At 41.3% G+C, this 25,801-nt stretch overlaps 1 protein-coding gene across 1 annotated transcript; it reads right to left on the bottom strand.

Annotated features, from left to right (window-relative positions):
• Window positions 1–4,775: 4,775 nt before the first annotated feature.
• On the bottom strand, window positions 4,776–24,803 carry MTPAP (mitochondrial poly(A) polymerase). The gene is made up of 9 exons (XM_021542951.3): window positions 24,671–24,803; window positions 22,719–22,891; window positions 21,926–22,159; window positions 21,381–21,605; window positions 18,151–18,362; window positions 14,712–14,938; window positions 13,425–13,517; window positions 13,253–13,326; window positions 4,776–11,572 (listed from the first exon to the last, which is right to left on the bottom strand). The coding sequence occupies exons 1-9, from the start codon at window positions 24,801–24,803 to the stop codon at window positions 11,234–11,236; spliced, it is 1,710 nt and encodes a 569-aa protein (XP_021398626.3). The 3' UTR covers window positions 4,776–11,233.
• Window positions 24,804–25,801: the final 998 nt, after the last annotated feature.

Genomic DNA, 25,801 nt, shown 5'->3' with positions numbered 1-25,801 from the left:
TGTGCGGAAGTCAGCTAAAAGGTGTATGAAACTCAGCTAAATGGTGTGTGAAACTCAGCTAAAAGGTGTATGAAACCCAGCTAAGTGGTGTGCCAAACTCAGCTAAAAGGTGTGTGGAACTCAGCTAAATGTGTGCAAAACTGTTAAAAAGGTTTGCAAAACTCTGCTAAATGTGTGCGAAACTCAGCTAAATGTGTGCGAAACGCAACTAAAAGGTGTGCCAAACTCAGCTAAAGCCATGTGCAAAACTCTGCTAAAAGGTGTGCAAACTCCACTAAAAGGTGTGCAAAACTCTGCAAAAAGTTGTGCCAAACTCAGCTAAAACATGTGCAAACCTCAGCTGAAGGGGTGTGCGAAGCTGCTGCCTTCGAGCAGCTACAGCCAGAAGGGGCTCATGGAGGTGCAGCACAAGTTTCCCTCCAGAGGCACAGAGAAGTCTCCTGCGTTTTTTTGTCTTGTGTGCTGAGCCACCAGAGAACGTGTGCATTTTTGCTGTTGACAGGTTTCACTTGAGGATGAAGTGGTATAGCCACTATGAAGTAGTATAGCCACTCTTGTGTTAGACTACAGCAGAATAGAATAATCTAATATCTTTCTTTTTTACTGATTATGGGAAAATTCCTTACTCTACCTCCACTGATCAGCTATGCAAAAAAAAAAAAAAAAAAAAAATCCTTGTATGTAGATGTGTATAAAATGCCTTAGAACTGTGAGGGAGGAACAAGAAAACTTTCATGAGCAGCTGAGATATCCAGCTTTGAACAATGTCAGGATTTTGAGCATCTTCTCAGCAGCACCTTTCTCGCCAAAGGAGAAAATCAAAGGGGACTCCATTTCTCTTAATTTTTATAGGAATCATACCAAACCTAGCACTTCTTAAAAGTAACTTTATTTAGATTAGTGCATTAAATAAATGCATATAAAAATAGCCTAATATAACAGCAATTATTACACCATCCAAATCTAAATACAATCTTTATGCCTGGATGTCGAAATGTGTGTGAAAAAGATTTAGCAAAAGATTTTTTTTATTCTATTATGCTACTTCTTACTCTGGTTTTAGAGATATTTATATGGAAAGATTAGAGTGTAGCATATGATCTATACTCCTTTTTTTTAAACTTATTTCACCAACAAACAAACAGTAATGGCAGTGTTAAAGAAGGCTATAATAACTTATTTAATTAAAAATAAAAATGTTATTTAAACATTTGAAATAGTCATCCTATGCTTTTATCACAGCAACAATGGAGCTATTTGTTGGATCAAATTTCCAGACAACTTCCTCTTCTTCCAGATATACACTGGCTCATTTACAGGAACAAAGACCAAACTGGAACAGACAACTGGCTCACCAGACCCACTGGCCATTCATCACAGCGGGATGCTTCAGAGAGGACATGCTCCGTTTCCTCTTCCCAGCCATAAACTATTCTGTAATTGATTTTTTTAGTGAATTTTCAAAGTTGCTGAAAAGATTTGGGACTCAACACTGGAGCCCTTTGAAAACTCAAGTTCATTTACATACAGATGCTTCTCTGTATCAGAATGTGGTGCTTTGGTATGTGCTGGCATGCATTTCACATAAGAGTGCAGAAACAGAAATAAAAATCCCCTCCCATAATTATTATTTATGTCTTTCTTCATAATCAAGAACAATCGAGATCCTCAGCTAGGGACTACTGTGGAAAGGCATTAAGTGACAGATACTTCCACAAACACTGTCTAGGGCTTTAGCCCTCCTAGAATAGAAATCTCACCTTTGGGCATGTATGCAGAATTTCCCTGTTGGATTGGTTTTTATTTTGAAACAAGCCTCACCCACAATAAAAAAAATAGATTCAATTGAATTATTTTGATGAGGCTGAAATAAAAATATCAGTTACCACCCACTTCCCTTCTGAACTGTGTTGCAAGCTCAAATCATTGCTCATATTGTTATTTCAAACTTATTATCACCTATCTGGTTGTCCTTCCTGTATGAGACAGATTTTCATAAGATAACCAACAGAACCCCAGAGAAAGTAATTGTTATAAATGCTTAAGACTGATAGAGGGAGGAAAAGTTTTATAAAAGTCTACATTGTGCTAATAAACATGTCAAGACAAAGTATGATCACAGAGAACATTATGTTCAGCCATTAGGATTTATTTCCTTCTTTTAAAAAGAAAGAAATAGTACATGGTACACAGTACATCTTTGATCTTGCAGCACTACCTCCAACTGCTTCAAAAATCTATTCAGCTCTCAAGACATGTGACAAAGAGAGAATATTTTTCCTTGAATGTATGTGGTGCAGAACATAAAAAAACCTGGATGGTTTTGGTTGTAATGTTTGTCACAACATATATTTGAGCAATGCTGTAAGATATTTCACATTTCTTCCCCTGGTATGAGAAGAAACTGACAGTTAATTCAAAGGAGATTAATTATTTGGGAAAGAGTTGTTCTCCTCAAAATAGGAAGGTGCCTCAGCTTCTCCTAGCTGTAGAGCAGAATTAGCAGTAATGCTGCTGTTTATGTAGGTGATGAACACAGAGGATCAGAGGGACAAACCTGGAAGTGAGAACATGATGTGCTTGCAAAGGCACAAGCCAGTTCCACAGAGTGCATGACACCATCCAAACATACCAAACAAAAGCAGTCCCAGGGCCCTCCACTGGAGCACTCGCATAGGGAAAAAGAGCAAATCTTTGTTCTTCATCTTCAATAACCAGAGGCTTTCCTAGAGGGAGCAGACATCAGGGGAGAGCTGGTAGATTCCCATAAAAAGGCACGTCGTTCTCCTGCATGATGTGCAATGGGGTGTGCAGCAAAATGTTTTAATGTGTTACAAAATATTACATTCCCAAAGCCAATTTTGACTGAACAAGCAAAACCCAAAAATGACTGCTGAACAAGTTTCTGAAGCACAGACATTAAAAGGCACAAGGCTGCAAGAAAACTCCTGAGCTAACCAAGTGAACTGTCAATTTCCTCTGATTTTTAGGTACATCATGTACATCAGCTGCTGTAAAGAACTCGTGCTGGAACGGCAAGACTGAGCAATTCTAAGGGCCTTCTCCTTGGCACAGAGGCAGACTTTAATTGCAGAGTTTGGGTAAAGAGTAAATGAGTTGTTTAATGTGGAAAATTAAACCTCCTCATATATAGACAATGTTCAGCTCTGATAGCTAGACAGCAAACTGTTCATAGACTACTTCCATCAGCAGAACAATTTAAGTTATATCAGAATAGGTTTTTTGCTGTCATGCTTCCCATTCTCAGACATCTTTGTAAAGTCTGCGAACAAAGATGCCAACATATCCCATTCTGACCTACATAGCAAACAATTGGACTTGTGTTCCTACTGTGTTATCACCAAAATGAATCATTGTCATGTCTCCTCAAAGGCCTGGCAAGATGGAGACTTTTCTGCTGGGAAGTGTCAGCTGAATCCTGCACCTACTGCTCTCATGACATCAACTGCATACTTCGTGTTTATCACAGAAAAGAAAAACATCCAGCAGAAAAAGGCTCAGCTTTGAATTTTACTCTTTGCCAGGAAAAACATGGGAACAAATGAAGCACAGCTCTAAAGGCTCTAGCTTATTAAACTCCAAGGACAACAAAAACAACCAAAAAATTTCATCAATCTTTTTTGAAAAACAGAGTAAAGATGCTAGATAAAAACACACAGAAACCCATACATTGCACAAATCTGAGGAATAGAAATGGCCATGCTATAGCACCATTGTTCAGTATTTCTGCATCTGAGAAAAAATTTAGGGATATGTCCTCCTGTTACTAGACTCAGGAGGAAAAAAGTTTTGCTAGGAATGGGATATGAAGATGGCAAACCATTCTTTGCATTCTCAAGCTTCAGAAGTCCCTAGGTCAGCTTGGCAATTAAAGGTTGCTATTGGCTTAGGAAGATTAACCCCACAGGAAGTCATCCCTACGAGTGAGCAGCTGGCAGTTGTGAATATTTATGGTCTTCTGCTGCAATGGTGGGTGGGATCAAAAAAAGTGCAGGAGATTTGGACTAGGTGTCTTTGAATCAAGCCAGCATTAATCTATGTGATCTGAAGCTTCTCTCTTACCAGCATTTGGAGCATAAAATTCTATCACTTATGCCTAACTGCCACATACTTGTAACCCTATACATGTGGGATAAAATTAAATCAAGACAAACAGAGATGCCTGTATTCCCTCTTTATAAATTATAAGGATAAAAAGCAAGTTTTTTGCCAGGACAGAGTTCAGGAACTTTAGATATCTAGCTAGAAAAAAAATTCTTCTCTTCCCATTAAGAGATATCTCACAGAGTTTGTCAGATATCCAAAGTGTTATTTCTACTCTCTTCATTAGAAACTGTATTTTTTAAGTGACAGAGACATACTCTTCACAGACCACCATTTACTTAAACAAATTATTAATCATAAAGTGATTCTGGAAGGCAAGAAGCACTCCATCTCCAACAATGACTTGATGGCATTTGGTTTGACAATTGTTCTGTTTGGAAAATCTCCAAAGTTAAAAATGTTTCTTGGGTGAGTTGAAGCTGGCTGACAATGAGATTTACTTTTTTGGGGGTTTGTTTTCTTACTTCTTTGGTGAGCTCTGTAGAGTGAGGCATTTAGAGAACAACACTTCAAAACCATTGCTCTTTGAAATGCATCCTCATTTCTGTAATCTCTGCCTGCATCTGAAGAAGGAAAGCACCAGATACGTTATTCTTTATCTTATCAAAGATTTCAACAGCACAACAGAACAGTAACTTACTGAACAGATACAAAGGACATGTTTTTCTTTATTATCTCATAGAAGAAATATAAAATTAATTGCTGCAACATAGTTCAAAGATTGAAAATACTGTCTACAGTAAAAAGAAGGATTAAAATGTAACAGCCTAATGGTAACAGTCAGAAGTGGTAAAGTCTGTTGCTAACTGTAAGCATTTGCATTCTTAGGATAACTGAAAATGATAATATTCCAGATTCATAAGCCAACTGTAATGCAAACCCTCTTAAACAGTTTCGAGCAGATCTGTAATCACTAAGGTCTTTAATGTCTCAGCAAAACAGATCATGATCATTTCAAATGAGACCGTACTTTGCAAGCTCAGGCATCAAGCAATTACAGCAAACCCTATTTTGATTTGTGTCCAAAGATAATTTTAAAAAGGAAGAACTATGAATCATGTAAGGATTCACCGAACAATTCTATATATTTTAATTCTGGAATAAAAAAAAAAAATCTGAATCTTATTTCAGTATGGAGTTGGTAAAGCTTCTTTTCATCTACTACAATAGCTAAGTACTCACCCTCCCATGTATTGGATACCATAGTTCCTATATAGTACACTCTCTGAAATCCCATCCCTCTATAAAAGTAGTGCCCCACTGGACTACAGAAAATTGAGGCAGGAAAACTGGTTCAAGGAGACAAGACAGTGGTACTTGATATTGTCAGATTGTTACATGTGCTATCGTCGCCTATGCACTTACTTTTGATAATTAATCTAATAGTAAGTACCATTTATCTGATTGCCTGAACTACAAAGCCTCTATGTATTCTCCCAGTTCTTTCTCTTGTCCTGAAAATCTCTAGAAATTGCTCCTAGAGAAGGGGTTTTGAAAACCAAACCTCAGATAGAAATATTCAGAAAGAATGTACGTACTTTGGCTGTTTATCCCAACAATCCAACTTCTAACATGTCTACTTTTTCTCTGAAGAAAAGCAATGTCTTTCCTCTGTCCAACATGAGAAAAAGAAACACAGAATTATGGAAATTGTTCCATCTCATGGAGTCAGCACCACAAATGAGAGGCTATGCCTTAGTAATTTCTGGGGCTTCTACCTCCCCTGTTGGGCTGTGAGCATAATACCTACAAGACATATTCTGGGAGTTGTTCCATGCAAAATTCCTGTACAGGGCTGCACTGTTTACATTGACTACAAATCTGTATGCACAAGAAAGCTCAGCATGGGAACAAAAACCTATCACTGAAGTCATTCTGTGAAACAAATTGAACATGGCTTCCCCATAACAACAAGGGAAAACAGAATTTATCCTGAAGGGTAGAGCAAAAATTTGCAGGGAACTTCTGCTTTCTAATATAACAGACTGTGTTAAACAAGTCTCTTTACTGAGGACACTTCCCAAAAATACATGTTTAATAAAGGTGACACCCATCAAGTCCAGCTAATTGATCCCTCTATGAGCCATGGGAAATGCAGTGTGGAGATTCATTCTATGCAAGAAATGAAGAAGTAAAAAAAAAAAAAAAAATCACAAGAAATTAAGAAGTAAAAAAAAAATCACATTGCAATGTGATTTGAAAATGACCTGTTTCTTGAATACAGCTGTATTCACTATTGTTTCACAAAATACTATGGGAAGTGAAATACTATGTTTTTTACAGGTCAGATACAATGAAAAGACAATGGGAAGGGTGAAAAGAAGCAGGCAGGTCCTGCAAAAGAAAGCAAACCAATCCCCTGCTTAAGGAAAGTATGAGAAACAGGTCTGCAAAAGCAGTGGATCAAGACTTTCAACTAAGAGGATTTATGGAGAAGGAGATTTTATCTCCAGGCACAGGTTAGCTTCAAATAAATCCTAACCCTTGTTTTAAACAAACTGACCCCAATTTACCCATGATGTTTAGATTAATTTAGTACTAGAAGAGAACCTTGGTGGTAATTTTGTGATAAGCAAGGGAAAGCATTTGGAAGAGAACTTTCCAGTGAACAATATGACTTTACTTTGAAAAGCTTCCTAATTTTTGATTCATCGTATCTCTAAAGCAGCCCAGGCTGGAAACCTTAAACTTTCTTCAGTTGAACATGTCATGAACCTTTCACTAGTTTGTTTGCAAAATTAAATAGAGGTTCTTTGTCTACCTTTTCTTTCTCCAAAGTACAAAATTTTGTTAAGCAAAAACATGGCCTGTACCTCTGGAGAGCGTAAAAGAAAATGAACTTGCAGATTTGTTTCTATGAGGGAAGACTTTCTGTTCTAAGAACATAATTCCTCCATGACCAGCACAAGCATGGAGCAGAGTGAGGTGGTGGCTGAGAGCCTGACTGTTCTGGACTTAGAAGTGACACAGCACCACAGATGTGTCAGATCCAAGTGGGACAAGCTCTGCTGGGCAGCAGCATCCTGTACGACACTACTGCACACGTGGAAGCAACAAGCTCCCAGAGCCACAGCACTGTGCCCTGAGGTGATTCTGCACCTGCATCACCATCTCTGCATGGCACTGTATTTTCTGGGGCTTCTCTGCCAGTGCAATACACCAGTCTGCTACTTGAGGCCTCTTCTTTTCCTGCAGAGTCTTTTAGGAATTAAGTTTTACTCAGGATTTAGTGTCATGAGGACTTTGTAATCTGGATACAAACAGTGGCCATATCAAAGCAATCAGCTAGAACAAAGAAGAGGAAAACCAGAGCCCCCAGTTATGCCACGATTGTGGACATGGATTGAGAGAAAAGGATACAGGATAACAGGAACAAAAGGGACCTCAAGAATAATAACATATTATGATCAGGTACTCACCTAAAATGTACAGATACAAATGTGTGGCAGCCTAGGGAACAAGCAGGAGGAGTTAGAACTCCTTGTGGTGTTAATACTATTTGTGCTGTGGGAATAACAGCTACGATAGGAGGGCTTGCATGTGATGGATGGATATGTGCTCCTCCTGGAAAGACAGGGAAAGAAGGAAAGACTTGGGGCCTTCTAAAAAAAGGAGCAGCTTGAACACTTGTAGTAGACAGCATTTTGATAGAGCAGCATATTTCAGCCCAGCCACCAAAATAATGGAGACAGTCAAGCACTAGAACAGGTTGTGCAATCTCCATCCTTGGAGATTTTCAAGGTCTGACTAGATAAAAAGTCCTGGTCTGATCTCACAGCTGATACCACTTAAGAAGGAAACTGGACTAGGTTCAGAGCTCTCTCCCAGCCTGAAATATACCATGATTCCAAGTCTAAATAAGAGAACCCAAGACAGAAAATGTAGCAAGAAGTCTTTTGAGACTGCATCCTCACAAGCATGGCACTATGATGTTCACCCAGGAGTCAACTGCAGGCCAAGGCTACAGATTCCCTGGAAGCTATACAGGAATGAGGAACAGTGGCAATTGCAGCAGAATCTATTCCTGCAACACTTGTGAGCGTCAAACATCTAGGAAAATAAAATTAAAATCCCTGGCAACAAACATTAACTCTGAAGTTAATATCCCAAACCATATTTTCTCAGGACAAGGAACTTCTGAATGTTTTCAGTTTCCCTTACCATTTAAGAGCCAGGAAATATGAGACTTGCACTAAAAAGTATTTCCAGTGAGGGAAAGGGGCAGAGAGACAAAATTGTCTTTAATTCAGTGGTGTTCCTTACCTGTGACCTCCCAAACAGCCCCACCATACAATACAGCAGATCAGCACCAAGTTTGAGAAGTAACTAAAACTTAGTGCCTTGCTCTCGCAGGGACATTGTTAAGATGTTTCTGGAGCATATGAATGAGCTCTCAAATCTAGATCATAATCATAGTCCTTTCTTGACATACATCCAGCTCTTGTTTTCAGTGACAGAACCATATTGGTGGTTTCTAAATATCTTCACTGTAAGACTGCTGCCCTCAGGAAATGATAATCATACCATCTCTCTTGATTTCAAAAATACACCCCCTCAAGTCTTGGTTCTCTTCCCACAGGTGGCTTCCGCTGCACTCAGCTCTTCCCCACATATAACTCCTACTTTAGGGAAATTCATGGTCAGCCCTCCACCCCCTCCAGCTACAGCCTCTTCTAGGAAAGCTGCCTGCTGAGCTTATTTACCTCACCAAAGAGAGCTGACCTTGCAGCCTCTAGGCTTCAGCTCCCTGGTCACCAGCTCCCTCGACTAGTAGATATCTGAAAAAATAACCTGTGCATTCCAGTGCCACAACATTGCTTTTGGCTTCTTTCTGGTCTTTTCAGATACTGGCCTGCAGCCATGACAAGGGTTCAGAACTATGCCCAAAAGGGACAGGCAATCTAAACAGAAAAGTGATGCTGAAAGGTGCTGAATGTACAGTAACCATGTTCTGCCCTGCCTTTTAAGGATACTAAGCAGCTTGAACATCTATAACCACTTAGAAATGAAGCATGTGTTTCAGCATGGCTCAACCATATAACCAAAATACAAAATCACTGTTATTTGTCTACAAGTGTCCTGTACATATGTGTCAAAATTCCTATTAAATATTTCCTACCTATGTCAGTGGATCATTGTGAATATAATGCAGTTAGGTACACACTGCCACAGTTTTGCTGCATGCTTCTGTCCCTGATAACCCATATTCTTATTATTACACTATTACCCATTTGGTTAATCTAAAAAACGAAAATTCTGAAGTACTCAAGTACTGCCCTAATCCTCAAAAAGCTACATAGTCTGTTCGTGGTGCAGACAATGCACCTCTAGGTTTTGTAAAGGTTAATGGAGCAGCAGGCTCCTTACAGAATCTGTGTCAAGCTTGCTATCGAAGGTTTTGTGTTTGCATCAACAGCAAGTTACAATAAACTTCATATTAGCCTCCAAAAAGAAGTTCTAGTACCAGGATTTAGGTAGAAAATCAAGGCTCAATCTTGAAGACGTTAATATGAGAATTAATTTCAGCAACCAAGATAATGACTATGTGAGTCATTATTTAAGAAAACATTTATGAATCAGAAATGGACACATACAAGTATTATTTTAAACTCTGAAGAAACTATTATGGAATTGACTTGAAGGTCTAACAGTTTGCCAACTGTTAGAAGATACTTTTCCTTGCCCAATTTTTACAAGTATTTGGAAGTATGCATTATTATTGCCCACAGTATTTCCAATGAATAATATATCAGAGAAAAGAGAAAACACACTTATAAATTGTTCAGATCACACCATTAGAAAAAAGTTACACAAGATTGTATACCAGTGCAACACTAAAGAATCTAAAAGTACTGAAAATGAAACAGTAATCATAAATTAATGTTGCATTTATATTATTATCTCTGAATACAGTAATTTTCGTTCATGGAATTCCTGTTAAGAAAACACTCTGAGGAATTGCTAACAGTGCTACCATTTAGTTTAATGCATGAGTGGCTCTCAAACTGGACAGTGAAATACTCACAAATTTACTTTTAAAGTTTGATATTTGCCTGCTCTCCATTTCCCATTTCCTTCCTTCCCTCCCCTCTCTGCCTTCCTCTGAAAAGACTTCTTTTTGTGGCAAAGAGCACTCAGTGTTTCAAGTCAGCAAAAAGCATTGGCTCTGTTGGCCCAGCTGATCTGGGAGGGGGATGGCCACTCTTCTGCTGAATGTCTGAAAACCCAGGCAAGACTGGGGTGATTCTCTGGATCTCTGCATAGGACAGATCCCTGTGCAGGAATGCTTTGATATCACCTGGTAGGCAGCAGCTTTGGGGAGAATGATGAAGCAAGAAGGGCATTCAAGAACCTCTGCCTGAACCTGAAATACAGGTTTAAAGTGAAGCTGAAGGCAAAATAAGAAACAAGTGTGGGTGGAGACCAGTCCTGGGTAGAGAAAACAAAGGAGAGCTAACTAAAGACATTTTAAATCAGGTGGTAAACACAAGAGCAAACCCACTTTTCCAACACAAAACAGTGGCACTATCCTTGGAGAGCTGTGGTGGTGCGATGCTTTATGAAACTGCACACCCAACTATCTAATTCCATTCCCTTTATTTTGTCTTGGCACTATCTACGTGAATGGAAAACAACTGCAAAAATAGATACATGCACTTCGGTTTTACTGGCTTCCAAAACACTGGATTGGAAACAATGGTTCCAAAACATTTATCTTCTTTCAGACCGTGGTTTCATGGAAAAGTGGTTGTTTCTTGAGCTTTTAATTAGCATATCATTTGTATGCTAGCCAAGAGAATTCCCAAAGGCTTTTTCCCATACTGCTCCTGTCAGCTTTTTTTTTACAGAAGAGTGCCCAACTGAAGGCTACTTCCAAAATGCATCTGTAAAACTTACATTTGAATACTCTTCATTCATAAAACAGATGGAAAAGTAAGGAGTAAGGAGGAGAAAAATGTACAGAAAGAATGCAGACCTGTACAAAAATCATTATGATGAAAAACAGAGATTGCTTGATTCTCAATTCTCCATAATAGAAATATTAAAAGTAATGTTCACATTCAATTCCTAAAACAGAATATTAGATATTGTGTTTCTGTTCTTAAAGTCATTTTCCCACTGCTTTTTGTTGACTGCTTGCATTATTTAACTTTAAAGAGTCCAAGAGGCTTCTGATTGTTTCACTTCCTATTCCTTTCATCCTATTCTTCATCTTGCTGGAATTATTTTTTCCAAATGGTATCAGTAGAGCTGCCAGTCCCCAAGGTTCTTTATTGATCATTTGCTGAGTTTTATCTTCCTTCTGTAAAATCCAGGCACTTTCTCTGGCCATAGCTATAAATTTCTCCAGCTGTGGCTGATTAACATTCTTGCTGATATTAAGGTCTTGTTCAAAGGGATTCCAGATATAAAGAGGAGACAACTCAGGCTTATTTACTTCCTTCCCCTGCAGACAGCATAAAGAAAAAGCCAAAGTTGCATATGTACATTATAAGCTGCACCAATAATGAATCACTTGAGTTATTACATTAGAATTAAAAGTGTTTTGACCTATCAGAGAACATTTTACAAAACACACAGTCATTATTAATCAAGTTAATTTTCCTGTCAACTTTACCGTATTGCTCCTGTTCTCTGAATCCTCTCAGTGATGGTTTTCTTTGCCACATTCAACTTAGATATCCTTCAAGGTAAAGAACACGCAACTACAGCTTAACCTATCTTTTTGGCCATTCTCCCATTTGCTATCCAACAAACCTCAGACCTCACCTACTGCAACCTCCTACTCGTAATTCCACTTGTGTATGGGCAGCATCAGTGCATCGTATTAACCTGCACAGCCCAGTCTGATAAAATAATGCACGCACTTAAACTGTTCAAACCATTCCTCCCACACTGTTCAGAGAGACCCCACAGTGCTGGTAGAAGTGAACAAAATTGCTTCATTGGCTGAAATCCCTCCCTGTTTGGTCTATCTTTTAAGCACTGAGCTATTCAGGTCCACTGTTAGGCACCTGGTGTAGTACAACACAAATAGCTGACAACTATGTAGATTGTTATTTAAATGCACTTCCATCTCATGCTTGTCAGTGTTTCTTAGCTGACTGGTTCGGTATAGCAGAACCTCTGCCACAAGCTCTAACAGGAATCCACCATCTCTTGTTGGTCCAGAAAGTGTCTACCTTACATACACTTGCCCCAGGGCCAAGAGCACTGCCAGAGAAACAGCAGCAGCCCAGATACCTCCCATGAATAGCTCAGGTTCCAAATGTGTTTTTGCTTGCCTTTTTCAGGTTTAACAGCAGACAGAAGTTATCCACCTAATAAATCAGTTTCTAGGATCAATCTGCAAAAAGGGCTCTTTAGCCAGTGATCCACAATGCCCAGATAGGAAAGAGAACAAAAGAGCATCCACACAGCAATGTGGCATTGAAACCCCATTCTGGAAGCAGCTCAGCAGAACAGGTGTAAGTTATGGGGGTTACATTTTCATGTATTCCTATTATACCTGCATGCACACACAGATCAACAGGATGACTTAAACATGTAAAGCAAACCGAAGTGCTAGCACAGAATTATCATGCTATGGTATGCTTACTGAGCTGCAGTACAGATACTGAAGGCTGATACAAACTGCAGCAGAAAACTTCAGTGTCAAAAGCATACCCAAAACTCAGCTGTAAATTTTAATGTAGGCTCTAGTTGGGTCTGGACTCCCAACTTTAAATGCGAATCTTGTCAGCTCACAGGGGTTGTCGCAGACTTTTGCTATGACAGACATCATGACATTTTAAAAGCTTTCCTCCCACAGAAGCAAAAGAGCCTTGACTTTTTAAAACTGCCACTTTTGTTATGGGGCTTTTCATTAAAATCACACTAGCTTTGCAACAGTTTCTGCTTTCCAGCATATCCAAGTAATGACACTGTAAATGTTATCGATGTAATTGCAAGTTACTGGGCTCCAAGAGGAAAACAGTCCTCCTTCACAAGAAAGAACTTGGTTTTCATATAAATGTTTTTTTAATATATAATTAAAGATGACAGAAATTGTTGCTTAGCATATGCAGTTTGTCAAATGGCAGACAGAGATTCAACTGATACCGATGAGCAATTAAAATCCATTTACCTTTCGAAGATTTAGAGAATTCTTTCTGAAATCAAAGTTTCCAAAATATTCAAAAAACTCGCCCAACAATACATCTAAGGGGAAAGAAAAACAAGAGCCATTAGTAACATTAAGGAAAAGTTTGTTTTCAATGTGGTCATAAAATAAAAAAAATTTATGAAGATCTACCTACCAAGTGTTTCTGTATTTTTTGTAGGTTTAATCTTCCTTAAATCACTAACAAATGAGCAATCATATCCTCCAATTATATGCTTGTCTTTTTCATCTGAAAGAAAAATTGTGGGCATATTTTGAAGTAACAAACAGTAAAATGCCATTGTATTTAATAACATTAATATAACAAACTGAAATCAATGCTACCATAATACACAAATCAAATTAGGAATGCACAAGTGAACTTTTAGGTTAAGATTCAAATTAAGTGGCAGAAGATTTAAAAGGAAAAAGTCCATAGATGGGCAAAGGAAAAGCATCATGAGCAAATGACACATTTTTAAAATTCTACAGGACTAAGAAAAATGAATCTTCGTATCTCTGAAAATACTTATAAGTAACAAACAGGGTATCTCTGCATAGAGGCTGTATTACACACTTAACAGCACAACTCCCTGAGGTGACTACCTACATGAGGGTTTAAAAAAATCAAACCCAGAGCGTTCACTGTCTTTTTCTGAAAAACTTCACAGAACTAGAAACACTCTTGTAAATATCCGAATACATGTTTTATGTATAAACATTTCTACAGAATTCTGATGGAAGTGGTTAAAATTATTTTCAAACAACTGAACACAGACTGCTTTCTCCCCTTCAAGCATTTAAAGCTTCCAAGGAATCATGTCAATAAGCAGAAGACATGAGTAAGGAATCAAGAACGAACTTGGGGTGTCATTCTCAATGTTTTAATAGAATTCACTGAAGATAACATACCCTGAATGCTGTGTAAAGAACCTCCAGTACAGCTTGTTTGTGGAGATACAATAATTATTTGCAAAGGGCCTGAACAGTCTCAAGGATATTACGAATTAGGAAGAGAAAACACAGTCTTTCTTTTAAGCATTTGGTAGGTATAAAACAATACACATCATATCAGCCTGCACAAAATCCTTAACTCCAGAAACTTTCAAGTCCCTACAAGTCTTCTAAATAACAAAATAAAAAAAATCAGCATAGGAGCACTGAACAAGTAAATTACATTCAATTATCTAAGGGACATAATAAGTCTAACCCCTCTAAATTGAATTGGTATTGTATTGAAAAGGGATTTATTGTGCCTTTAAAATTGTGCTATTTTCACTAAAAAATACATGTAAAATGTGTGTATTCCCTCAAACTTAAAACACAAGTAGTATTCATTACTATTTGAGAGCATAAAGAAATTGCTTGGGTTTATTTATCACTTTAGATAAAACAAATGTGCAATAAACAATAAACTGCAATAAACACAAAGAGCTGTGCTTACCTGCCAGCTCTTTAAGCTGGTCTAGTGTTGGAATGATAGGTGGCGATCTCCTCTGCAGAAAAAACATGACCATCATGGTCAGGGAGAAGTTTGTAATCCAGGTACCAGGAGCACTGTTTGTGAGCCCATGAACACGGGCCCAGCATCGCACAGCGAACACCAATGCTCGTACACGGGAATCCAGACAGCCGTAGATATACAAGAGTTCTGAACTTCTTATTGCAATGCTGAAGAAGAAATGGGAAGATGTGCAAATGATGAGAGAATTATAAAGTGTCAGATGCAGTATTCATTGTTCATTATAAGAGAAGGGGGCTTTCATAAAAAAAAAAAAACAACCAAACTTTTATATATTTTAAAAAATAGAAGAGAACCACAGAATAGTAGGAGGATTTGAGTTGGTATGCCTGGAATTATCCAGTATTAAATACCTGGTAGTTTTTCCTAGCAAGAATGGTATAGTTCTGGGTAAATAATAAACATTTGCACTGTTTCCTGTTTCCTCAATCCACATCACAGTGGGAGGAAAAAACCCCAAAATAAAGAAAACACCATCAAGTACTGTGAAGTCAAACTATGCAGAACTGAGGTGAAAAAACATAATCCAGCCACAAGTGCCTTTGGTATGTTAGATAAGATTTCTAGCCTAACATATCATAACATACAACTAGAACTTCTTTTATTGCTTTTATCTAAAAAGTAGTAAAATGCTGCACTGAAAAATAATCTAAGCACAGAGATACAATGAAATCCACAAAACAAGTCAGTTTGGTAATTTTCAAATGATTACTGCTCAGTTGAGCTGAAAAAAACAACTAATCTGGAAGGATAAAGGTTTTCAGATGGATCAGCTTTTGACCTCCTTTATCACGCTGTTATACAAACACTCATGTATTGTACAAATGGGAGGGCAAGAAAAAGTAGAAAAAAATGGAAGTACAGTATGAAAGCAAAACTTACTTTGGTTCAGTTTTAGCCTGAAGTGCTAAAAGTTGTTCTAAAAATTCAGCATAGCCTTTTGGGGACATTTACTAGGTCAAAATTTTCTAACACCTAGGCTTCTTAAATTTCAGCTGAGCTGTGAGGTGCTTTACAGTGTCCAGAAAGATTTGTTTCTAGTAAAAATGATAACAAGACAAGACATGCAGTCCCAACCAGCCAAACTATCAGCAGTGAGTTACAAGAAAGCTTGTACAGAACTACATGCTGACTTTCACTGTGACTGCAATACAGAGAAGTAATTTCATTGTAAGAAACTTGTTCAATATTGCCTTAACAACTCCTGCATATTCTGAAACAGATCTTTGAGTAATTCAGAAAACTGAGTGTATCAGATCTGACTGTACGTGATGCAGACAAATCACAAAACTGCACTAAAACTCGTATCGCAGAAACACAAAATAATCTGAGTTGGAAGGGACCCACAAGGATCATCAAAGTCCAACTCATGGCCCTGTACAGAACAGCCCCAAGAGTCACACCATGTACTGAGAGCATTGTCAAAAAGCCTCTTGAACTCTGTCAGGCTCTGTGCTGTGACCACTTCCCTGGAGAGCCTGTTCCAGTGCCCAACCACCCTCTGAAAAACCTTTTCCTTATATCCAACCTAGATCTCCCCAGACAACTTTAGGCCATTCCCTTGGGTCCTGTCACTTTTATCCTGAAGAATAATCATTCATATTTTTGTATTCCCCAACAACAATTAAAAGGGTCGGTAACTCATTTTCGGCTCTGCACACTTATGCCAAAGCTGTTTTCTGCCGTGAGGGGGTTATTTCTGCTGAAACCGCGGGGCAGCAGGGCCGCAGGAGAGGCAGCAGAGGGGCAGCAGAGGGGCAGCAGGGCCGCAGGAGGGGCAGCAGAGGGGCAGCAGGGCCGCAGGAGAGGCAGCAGAGGGGCAGGAGGGGCAGCAGGGCCGCAGGAGGGGCAGCAGAGGGGCAGCAGGGCCGCAGGAGAGGCAGCAGAGGGGCAGGAGGGGCAGCAGAGGGGCAGCGGAGGGGCAGCGGAGGGGCTGCAGGAGGGGCAGCAGAGGGGCTGCAGGAGGGGCAGCAGGAGGGGCAGCAGGAGGGGCAGCAGGAGGGGCAGCAGGGCTGCAGGAGGGGCAGCAGGGCGGGCAGCAGGGCGGGCAGCAGGGCGGGCAGCAGAGGGGCAGCAGAGGGGCAGCAGAGGGGCAGCAGAGGGGCAGCAGAGGGGCAGCAGAGGGGCAGCGGAGGGGCAGCGGAGGGGCAGCGGAGGGGCAGTGGAGGGGAAGCGGAGGGGAAGCGGAGGGGCAGCAGGAGGGGCAGCAGGAGGGGCAGCAGGAGGGGCAGCAGAGGGGCCGCAGGAGGGGCAGCAGAGGGGCAGCAGAGGGGCTGCAGAGGGGCAGCAGAGGGGCCGCAGGAGGGGCAGCAGAGGGGCAGCAGAGGGGCCGCAGGAGGGGCAGCAGGAGGGGCAGCAGAGGGGCAGCGGAGGGGCAACGGAGGGGCAGCAGGGCCGCAGGAGGGGCAGCAGAGGGGCTGCAGGAGGGGCCGCAGGAGGGGCAGCAGGGCCGCAGGAGGGGCAGCAGAGGGGCAGCAGAGGGGCAGCAGAGGGGCTGCAGGGCCGCAGGAGGGGCAGCAGAGGGGCAGCAGAGGGGCAGCAGAGGGGCAGCAGGGCTGCAGGAGGGGCAGCAGGGCCGCAGGAGGGGCAGCAGAGGGGCAGCAGAGGGGCAGCAGAGGGGCAGCAGAGGGGCAGCAGAGGGGCAGCAGGGCCGCAGGAAGGGCAGCGGAGGGGCAGCAGAGGGGCAGCAGGGCCGCAGGAGAGGGGCAGCAGAGGGGCAGCAGAGGGGCAGCGGAGGGGCAGCAGGGCCGCAGGAGGGGCAGCAGGGCCGTGCCTGTGCCGGGCCGGCACCGCGGGGCATTCCTGGGCAGCCGGCGCCCCCTAGCGGGCAGCGCTGCGAGCGGCCCCGCGCCGCGGGGACACCGCAGGCTCCCCTCCCCTTCCCGACGCGGGGAATTCCCTCGGCATCCAGGGCATCTTCCCGGCAAACAGGGCTATGCAGGCTCTTCAGAAGAAAGAAAGGGCACAAAAATAACTAAAAGCAAAATCCCTAAAAAATTAACATTCCGGAGCTGCTTAATCTGAAAAGCAATCAAGAAAGGCTGCACATACACCGAGGGGAAGTAATGACTAATGAACACTGACTGCCTTCTTTCCTGTTTTGTAAGCCGACCTTCTTCTATAAACTGGTTTTTGAGGCTTCAGCTTCAGCTAGCAAGTATTTCCTAAGCTGGACAAAGACAACTTAAGGACATCAAACTCTAACCTCTAGAATTCAAAAAATATCCTTTTTACTTCCAGAGCAACATTTACATTTGTTAAGAACACAGAAAAGAGAGGAGTAAAGAATTGATATTACAAGTTTTCAGAGCACTTTAGGTACATCAGAATTCTCTGCAAACTTTTTAAAACCGGGTCTCACCTGTTGCTCACTGACAGATCACACTGGAATCCTGTTGGCTGATGGGAAAATTTCACCAGAGGGCAGCGGGCATTGAGGATCTTCTGTACATTCGCACACCCAGGACCAAAATTATCGAGGCAGTCACCAATCACAGAAAGAATCCTCTGAGTTGCTAATCTTTCCGATGGTAATCTTTTCATCTGATACTCCATTTCAAACGGACCTTTTTTCTAATACAGAATTTTAAAAGCAAGCTGTTAGCTCTCAAACAAAAGAGACATTTAAAAATACTTCTGAAAGACCACCACAATTTGCAAAGGAGTTTGTACAACTAGAACTGAAAGACAAGAATTATTCAAAGCAGTCCACCCATCATTAAATAGGTGAAAACATATTGCTCTCTCTTTTACATTCTTTTCTGGTGATTCAACTTTTCCAGGCTAATAATGATCAATTTACTATAAATCTAAATGTTCAAACAGAAGTATAATAGTACTACATCTCATTACTGGCAAAAAGCGTAGTTCTGGAATTACCAGGAGAGCATAAGTGCTCTGACTGCAGAGGAGCATACAGTTACAGAGGGGCAACACAACCAAACTATCAATAATTTCAAACTGTCAGTAATTCCATATCAAATCATCAAAGAACAATGATTATTAAATCAAGTAGCAGGGTAAGAAAAAATGCCTTTTTAATTTAAAAAAGTTTAAAAATTTAGCATGCAAATTACTTAAATTGTTCAAAATTAACATACTATTCTAGAAGACTTAAAAAAATTACTTAATGTAATTTTTTTGTCTTTCCTAAAAGACAAAAATATTGTGATGATATATTCTAACATCAGAAATTAATTTCTCTGTAGGTCTTTGTATTTTGATTTGCCATATTTGTAGTTTTTACCTCAATAAAGTATCTGTGAAATCTCTGTTGTGGTAATAGTCTTGTGTTTTTAAGACATCAGCTAATTTTATTTGCTAATCCTATACTTGACACTGACTTATCCTCCCCCTTGGAACATGTCATGGGTGAATGCATACTGTACAAATAAAATTACAGTGATGTAACAGTAACTGAGATACCAAGTACATGATTTCTGTTATCCACAAATTAGTGACCTCACAGACAGGTGAAACAATTCAGAAGTTATGGACCCTGCAACCCTTCCCATAAGGGCAGTTCAGGGGCTGAATTTCTGAGTCTCTCTAGCAATCACCGAGGTGACTGTTCCTGCTCCCCTCCTGCCAGCAGCTCTCCTGCCAGCAGCACGTGTGGTGGAACATGCCAGGACAGCAGTCCCTAATCCCATCTGGCTGTGGCTGCATGCTACAGTAGGGCTGGCTCTACGTGAAAAGAGCCTGTAACTATCAACACTGAGGCAGTTAACAGGAAAGACAAAGATGGGTACTCAGCTGACCTGTAGGTGGGCTTGTGTTGATATTTATATTTGTGACAAAAAACACAATGGGAATTTCCAGACAGCACCTCACTCGTTCTCAAAAACTGAATGAAAACTGTTTTCTAATGATAAAGTAGATATTCCTAGCAATTAAATGAACCTTCATATACAGCTTTGGTGCTAGCTAGGGGCTATGAAGTACTGATACATTTGCCCCAATCCTGTAGCTCTTCCCAATTCCTGTCATGTAGATAGAAACAAATATGAAACTATTACTATTATTAAAAATAAAGTTACTTTTCAGTAAATTGATACAGTAACCTAAGCAAGAAGCACAACAGTTTAACAAAAACTGTTACTCTAAAATATCACAGAGCCCTGTTTTAAGTCATTCACTAATTTCCCAAACTGCCCAGGGGTTAAAGATGCCCTATCTGTGGTCTAGCATTCATTCTTGGTAAAGAATGTTCCCACTTCTGTCCCTTTTCTTAAATTACAATTAGTAATCAGTTTGTCACAAGGCTCAAAAACAGTTATTTCATGTAAATAGGTGCTGAAATGCCTGATCCTCCTCACTGCTGGCAACTCCTGAAAGGCTAAGGAAGTGAAGAAATCAGAACATACCTTTTCCACTGCTGCTAAATCACCTTGTAACTACAGCTACCTCCCCTTTTTCTCCCCAGAGTAACAAGTCTCTCAGCCATTCACAAATAATCACAGCTGCTAGTAAACTCACCCATCATCAAATACTTTACATTTCACAGAACTTGTATCTCCACAAAGGATACATATTAAAGAAAACAGCTAGTTACCAAACATGCTTTAAAAATAGACATTTCATACTTGAACTTATTCCTTCAAAATTTAAGAGGCAACTTCACTGATTTAAACATAAAGATTTTAGCACTTCACACACACATGACAATCCTTCTCTTCAGCTGACATATTTTGCTTTCATTGTGATTTATCACTGCCGTAATACTGAAAACTGTATACATTTGAAGGATTATTTCTTTAAGAGTAACTTACACGGCAATTTACAAATTGTACAGAAAAGCTGAGAGAATCTTCAGTCTTCAAATCTTTAAGCCCATTGTCTTCTAAGCAAAACAATAGGCTTAAACTTTTTTCCCAAACTTAAACAGTCTTTCCCAACATCTTAAACATTTTTTCCCAAACTATCTATCACCACACAAGTAAAAAGGAAAGTTTTCACAACATGAGAATCACTTACTTGATTATTCAAGTGAACTCTGTGACCTGTAAATATTCACCATGACTATCCCACGCCCCGAGCTTTCACACCTGCCCACACTCAGTATGTGCCTATAAATATATATACACCCCAGTACATAATCTTTCCTGGAGTATAAAGTCATCTCTTTAAGGTAAGGAAAATAACAATCCTCCCAAAATGCAGCTGTGCACACATGCACAAACTTACTGTGCTTTAGGACATAGAGGACCCTAAAAAACAAAGCCAAGCTTTAACAGAACATGGCTGAAGCACAGAAGCTACAAAGAAAACATGACAATAGAATGGGTCTGACTCTGCTGAAACAATTTTGGAGGATGAGGGTTTTCTTCATAGCAAAATTCACCCTAATAGTGCAAAGTTTATGTGAACACCAAGTAATTTTCTTCCTATTGCAAAGAACATCACCTCCAGGTCACATTCACATCTTTGAGTGTCTTCAGATCCAAAGATTCAAATAAACTTGTTCATACTTTATAGTATGAGCCCACTTAAAACCTAAATAAAAATAAACTGATTCCTGTGTGTGAAACAGCAAATGAGCTGCTCTGTTGAAGAAATCCAGCAAACTGAAGATGCACAGCACAACCTTACCATTTTTGTAGCATGCTTTCCTGTATCACGGAAGTCCAAAAACATGTCCACATCGGATCCCAGTTTGCCAAACGTGTTGACTGAAGAGCCAAATGGCTTTACCGTGCTGTCAGGGAAATATGCACGGGCAAAATCCTGAACCAAAGAACAGGCCAGAAATCGCAGCTTGATATTTTCTTCTGTAAGCTGATACTCATTCAGTAGAATGTACATCTGAGTGCTTATCTAGTTCAGAAAATAAGCACTGTAAATATACAATGACCATCTTGTATTAACATATATTTTCATCTATTTAATATCAATGCAATTAGAAGGTTATTTTTCAAAACTTCAAAAAGGTTTCTTTCATACAGATTAATTATTTTCATAATTAAATAGAATAATTTCATTTATTTACTTCAATGTAGAACTGCTCACATAAAATGCTAATATCTTATCTTTTTTAATAAAAATAAATAGCTTTATAAGTTTCACATAACCACGTGCAAATTTGAAATGAACATGCCTTATTTTTAATTAAGAGAGATCTAGAAACCTCTACTTACGCTGTCTGCGAGACAAAGCTTTTCAATAAGGTCTTTCACTGGAATGTGACACTGAGGAGAGAGGTGAAGTGGTGTGTCTTCAACGTGTTGACTCACTGGGTTTTTCAGTGTGAAAGTAAAAAGTCTTGATTTAAATGGGACAACATGATACTCTGAAGCACTTGGGATCCCAACAGCATCCTGCAACGAGGCTATACTGCTCTTTTCTGAAAACTCTATTAAAGCACTGATGCCCTAAAACATTAAGAATGGAAATACAGGGTGAGATAAATGCATACAATGCTTGAACTCATTGTACTGATACTACTCAGATGTTCCTGGGGCTCCTGAGACAGATTAATATGACAGCCCTGAAGCCAGATGCTAGGTTCCATATCTCAAACCATTTTCGATGATTTTTCACAATAGATTAAAAGTATTTAAGATTTGCTATTCTTGACAGCAAGCACTAAACAGAAAAGTTCTGAACTATATTCATCTTCACAACTGAAATATTCCAGAAACACATAAAAAAGAGCTATCTCTATTGTCAGAACAATGAATGGTGCTATATGAAAATTTCAAAGATTTAGTACAAAACAGGTTGCTGGCTATTCCTTAGAGGTGTTGCTTAGCTGACTTATGAATAAAAATCAACGGCTCAGCAACTTGTGAACATTAGTACAGATAAAAACTGTTTTAATACACTAAGTCGATATCATTTGCTTAACTTATGTATGAGGCCTTAACCAAATCTTCTTTCTGGTACTTTTCATCTAGGTCTAGATTTTAGCTTACATCATTAATTACTTACACGATTTTCAAAAAAGAAATGACTCTTAATATTCCCATGACTGGCTAAGTACTGCAATAATTTTTTTTTATTAAGTTTTGATGGGCACTTAATTAAAACAGTCCGTTCAGCTTGATCCAGTCGTTCCGTTTGGACTTCAGCAAATGTCTTCTTTCTGGTACTGACTTCAGCATCTGTGAGACAAAACAAGCATCAAGGTTGTTCTATGTAAACAGAAAGATATATGGCTGGTTTTAGTACACTTAATCTCTTTCTCTGGATTGAACAACTCAGCAAAGGTTTGTCCTGGCTCTCCAAGATCATGACAGCAAAAACGAAAAGAATGAAGAATGAATGAAGGACAATGAAGAAAGAAAGGAAAGAAAGGAAAGAAAGGAAAGAAAGGAAGAAAGAAAGAAAGAAAGAAAGAAAGAAAGAAAGAAAGAAAGAAAGAAAGAAAGAAAGAAAGAAATGTAAGTGTATTTCACAAATGCATACATTTGTAATAACAAGGAGTAGGAAAGGTAGGAAGAAAACAAAACTGACTTCCTTTGGTGCACAGGAAGTTTCATAATACAAATAATCTTTTGTTCTTTAATTTGTTCCTCACCATCAAAAAACTTAGCACACATATTAGAGTCAGGAAATGCCAGCTAGGCTGTGAGGCAGGACTAGACCTTTGGCAAGCCTCACTGAAATGACAGTCTCTCTGAACTACTACAAAACCAGCACTTTGGAACAATTCAACACTTACTATTTTTACAACTCAGCAGCTCCCTTTACGGTAAACACCTACGCAAAATTTTCACTTAATAATACACTTTCATCTACTCCAGTACAATAAACCCACAGACCAGTCATATCTCATCACACTACTGGCAATCTGTACTGCTGCTGACAGCCTCCAGAATTCACATGGAATTGAGACATGCTGAACATCCAGAAACATGGAACGTGTTTCCCTCTTTGCATACAGGCAAGGGGGCCATCTCCCAAACCTGAAATCATTATCACCTCCCTGCATAGCTTTCAAACTGATCCACTGACCACATCACATCAGTAACACCTATGAAGCTGTTGCCTGTTAATTCTTCCCTTTTGGCATTTGGATTGGGAAGATGGGAAGCCTTTCCCAGCAGCTACCATCTGCCACAGGGATATTCAGTAGAGTGCTCTTTATTCTGTTTTTGGTTTTGAAGATCCCATGGGATATTGTGGCCTCAAAAAAACTAAGTATCATTACCTGATAGCTGTCAGTATTGCTTGATAGCATTTAATTTTTTTTAAAAAATTCATTTTATAACTTTACTGAGCTTTCACAGTATTATTTACTGTTGTAAATAATAACCACAGTAGCTCTTTCAGTGGCCAAGTTTTATACTAGAATTTTTTATCAGAAGACTAAGGAAGCACTTTATGAAGATGATAAATACCAGTTTCCATGGAAACAGAGAAGGATGAAGTGACCAAGATGCATAAAAGACAAGTCTCATTGATGGGTGACATCAACCAGGAGGTCTGCATTAGGCCAGAATGGCTGTGATTTTTGCCTGATTTACTGCCTGTACATGCTTAGCCACTAGAGATTATGTGACCTCACAACATCTTCTGGCTCTGCTGTCCTTTGCACAGTCTTGAGCATGGCACGGATGCACAGCAGCAACAGATACCCCTCACTAGTTCTTTTCTAAAGACACAGCGCGAGTCACACGCTTCCTATGCCTTTTTGAGGGGGTCTCTCGGGATGAGGCCCGTCACTGGGTTCACCTCTGGCCGGTATTTAGCACCGCGCGTCCCGGCGCTGACGGCGCACTCTGGCCTGCCGGGCTGCAGCCGCAGACGGCACAGCCGGACCCACTGCCCGGGCCCCGCGGGGCTCCTCACGCCCGGGCCGCGGCCGTCAGCCCAGCGCCCCGGTTGGGCCGAGCGGGGCAGGCGGGCGCTCCCCTCCCCGCGGCCCGCCCCGAGCCTACCTTCCCCCGGCTCCAGGGCCGCGGGCTGCGCGGCGGAGCGGCCGCTCCGGGCGTGCCCGCGGGCGCCGGGCCCGGGGGGCCGCAGGCGGCGCCGCAGCAGCGCCAGCGCCGGGCCCGCCGCGCTCAGCGCCATGGCCGCAGCCCGCGCGCTCTGCGCAGGCGCCGCGCCCCACGGCGGCCGGCGCGGCTCAGCGCGCTCCGCGCAGGCGCCGCGCCCCACGGCGGCCGGCGCGGCTCAGCCCGCTCCGCGCAGGCGCCGCGCCCCGCGGCGGCCGGCGCGGCTCAGCCCGCTCCGCGCAGGCGCCGCGCCGCGCCCCACGGCGGCCGGCGCGGCTCAGCCGCTCCGCGCAGCGCCGGCGCCCCGGCGGTCGGCGCGCTGTGGAGGGAGCCGGGCGAGCCGGGCAGCCCGGGGAAAGGGCGGCTGCGGGCTCGGGCACACGGAGCAAACAGCTGCCAGCAGTGTGCCCTGGCGCCGCGAGGGACAGCCCTGTCCTGGGGGGCATCAGGCGCAGCATGGCCAGCCAGGGGATTGTCCCGCGCTGCTCCTCCTCCTGAGGCCTGTGTGCAGTTCTGGGCACCGCAGTGTGAGAAGGATATAAAGCTTTTAGTGAGCATCCAAAGGGGGGCAACGAAGATGATGAAGGGCCTTGAGGAGAAGACTTAAAAGGAGCAGTTGAGGTCACTTGAGCTGTTCAAGCTGGAGGAGGTGGAGGGTGGGCATGGAGGTGAATCTGAAGGGTCAGATGGCCAAGGTGATGAGGGTCTAATGTAGGTTTTGGCAGAATGACTTAAAAAAGGGAAGTAAAAACCTTCGGCTTGTATCAGCAGTGCTGTCCAGTGGAGCTAGGGAAGTGTACTTGGCACTGGTGAAGCCACACCTTAAGTGTACCTCAGTGTCCCCAGTTCTGGGCCCCTCAGTTCAAGAAGGACATTGAGGTGCTGGAGTGAGTCCAGAGAAGGGAACAGAGCTGAGACAGGGTCTGGAGAATGAGCCATGTGAGGAACGGGTGAGGGAGCTGGGTTGCTTAGTTTGAAGAAAAGGAGGTTGTAGCCAGGTCAGCTTCTTTTCTCAGAGAACCAGTGACAGGACAAGAAAACATAATCTTAGGATGGGCCAGGGTAGTTTTAGGT

Source organism: Lonchura striata, chromosome 1 (assembly GCF_046129695.1).
Source record: "Lonchura striata isolate bLonStr1 chromosome 1, bLonStr1.mat, whole genome shotgun sequence".
NCBI classification, from domain to species: Eukaryota; Metazoa; Chordata; class Aves; order Passeriformes; family Estrildidae; genus Lonchura; species Lonchura striata.
Note: the sequence above shows the minus strand (reverse complement) of the source record. Positions and strands in the feature narration are given on the sequence as shown.

Excerpts from the sequence above, each read along its gene's own strand:
- MTPAP (XM_021542951.3), bottom strand. The coding sequence starts at position 24,803 with ATGGCGCTGAGCGCGGCGGGCCCGGCGCTGGCGCTGCTGCGGCGCCGC. Across the intron at positions 18,363-21,380 it reads GAAAGCATGCTACAAAAATG|AAAAAAGGTCCGTTTGAAAT; the intron begins GTAAGGTTGTGC and ends ATTCTGTATTAG. Across the intron at positions 13,518-14,711 it reads CCAGCTTAAAGAGCTGGCAG|ATGAAAAAGACAAGCATATA; the intron begins GTAAGCACAGCT and ends TTTTTCTTTCAG.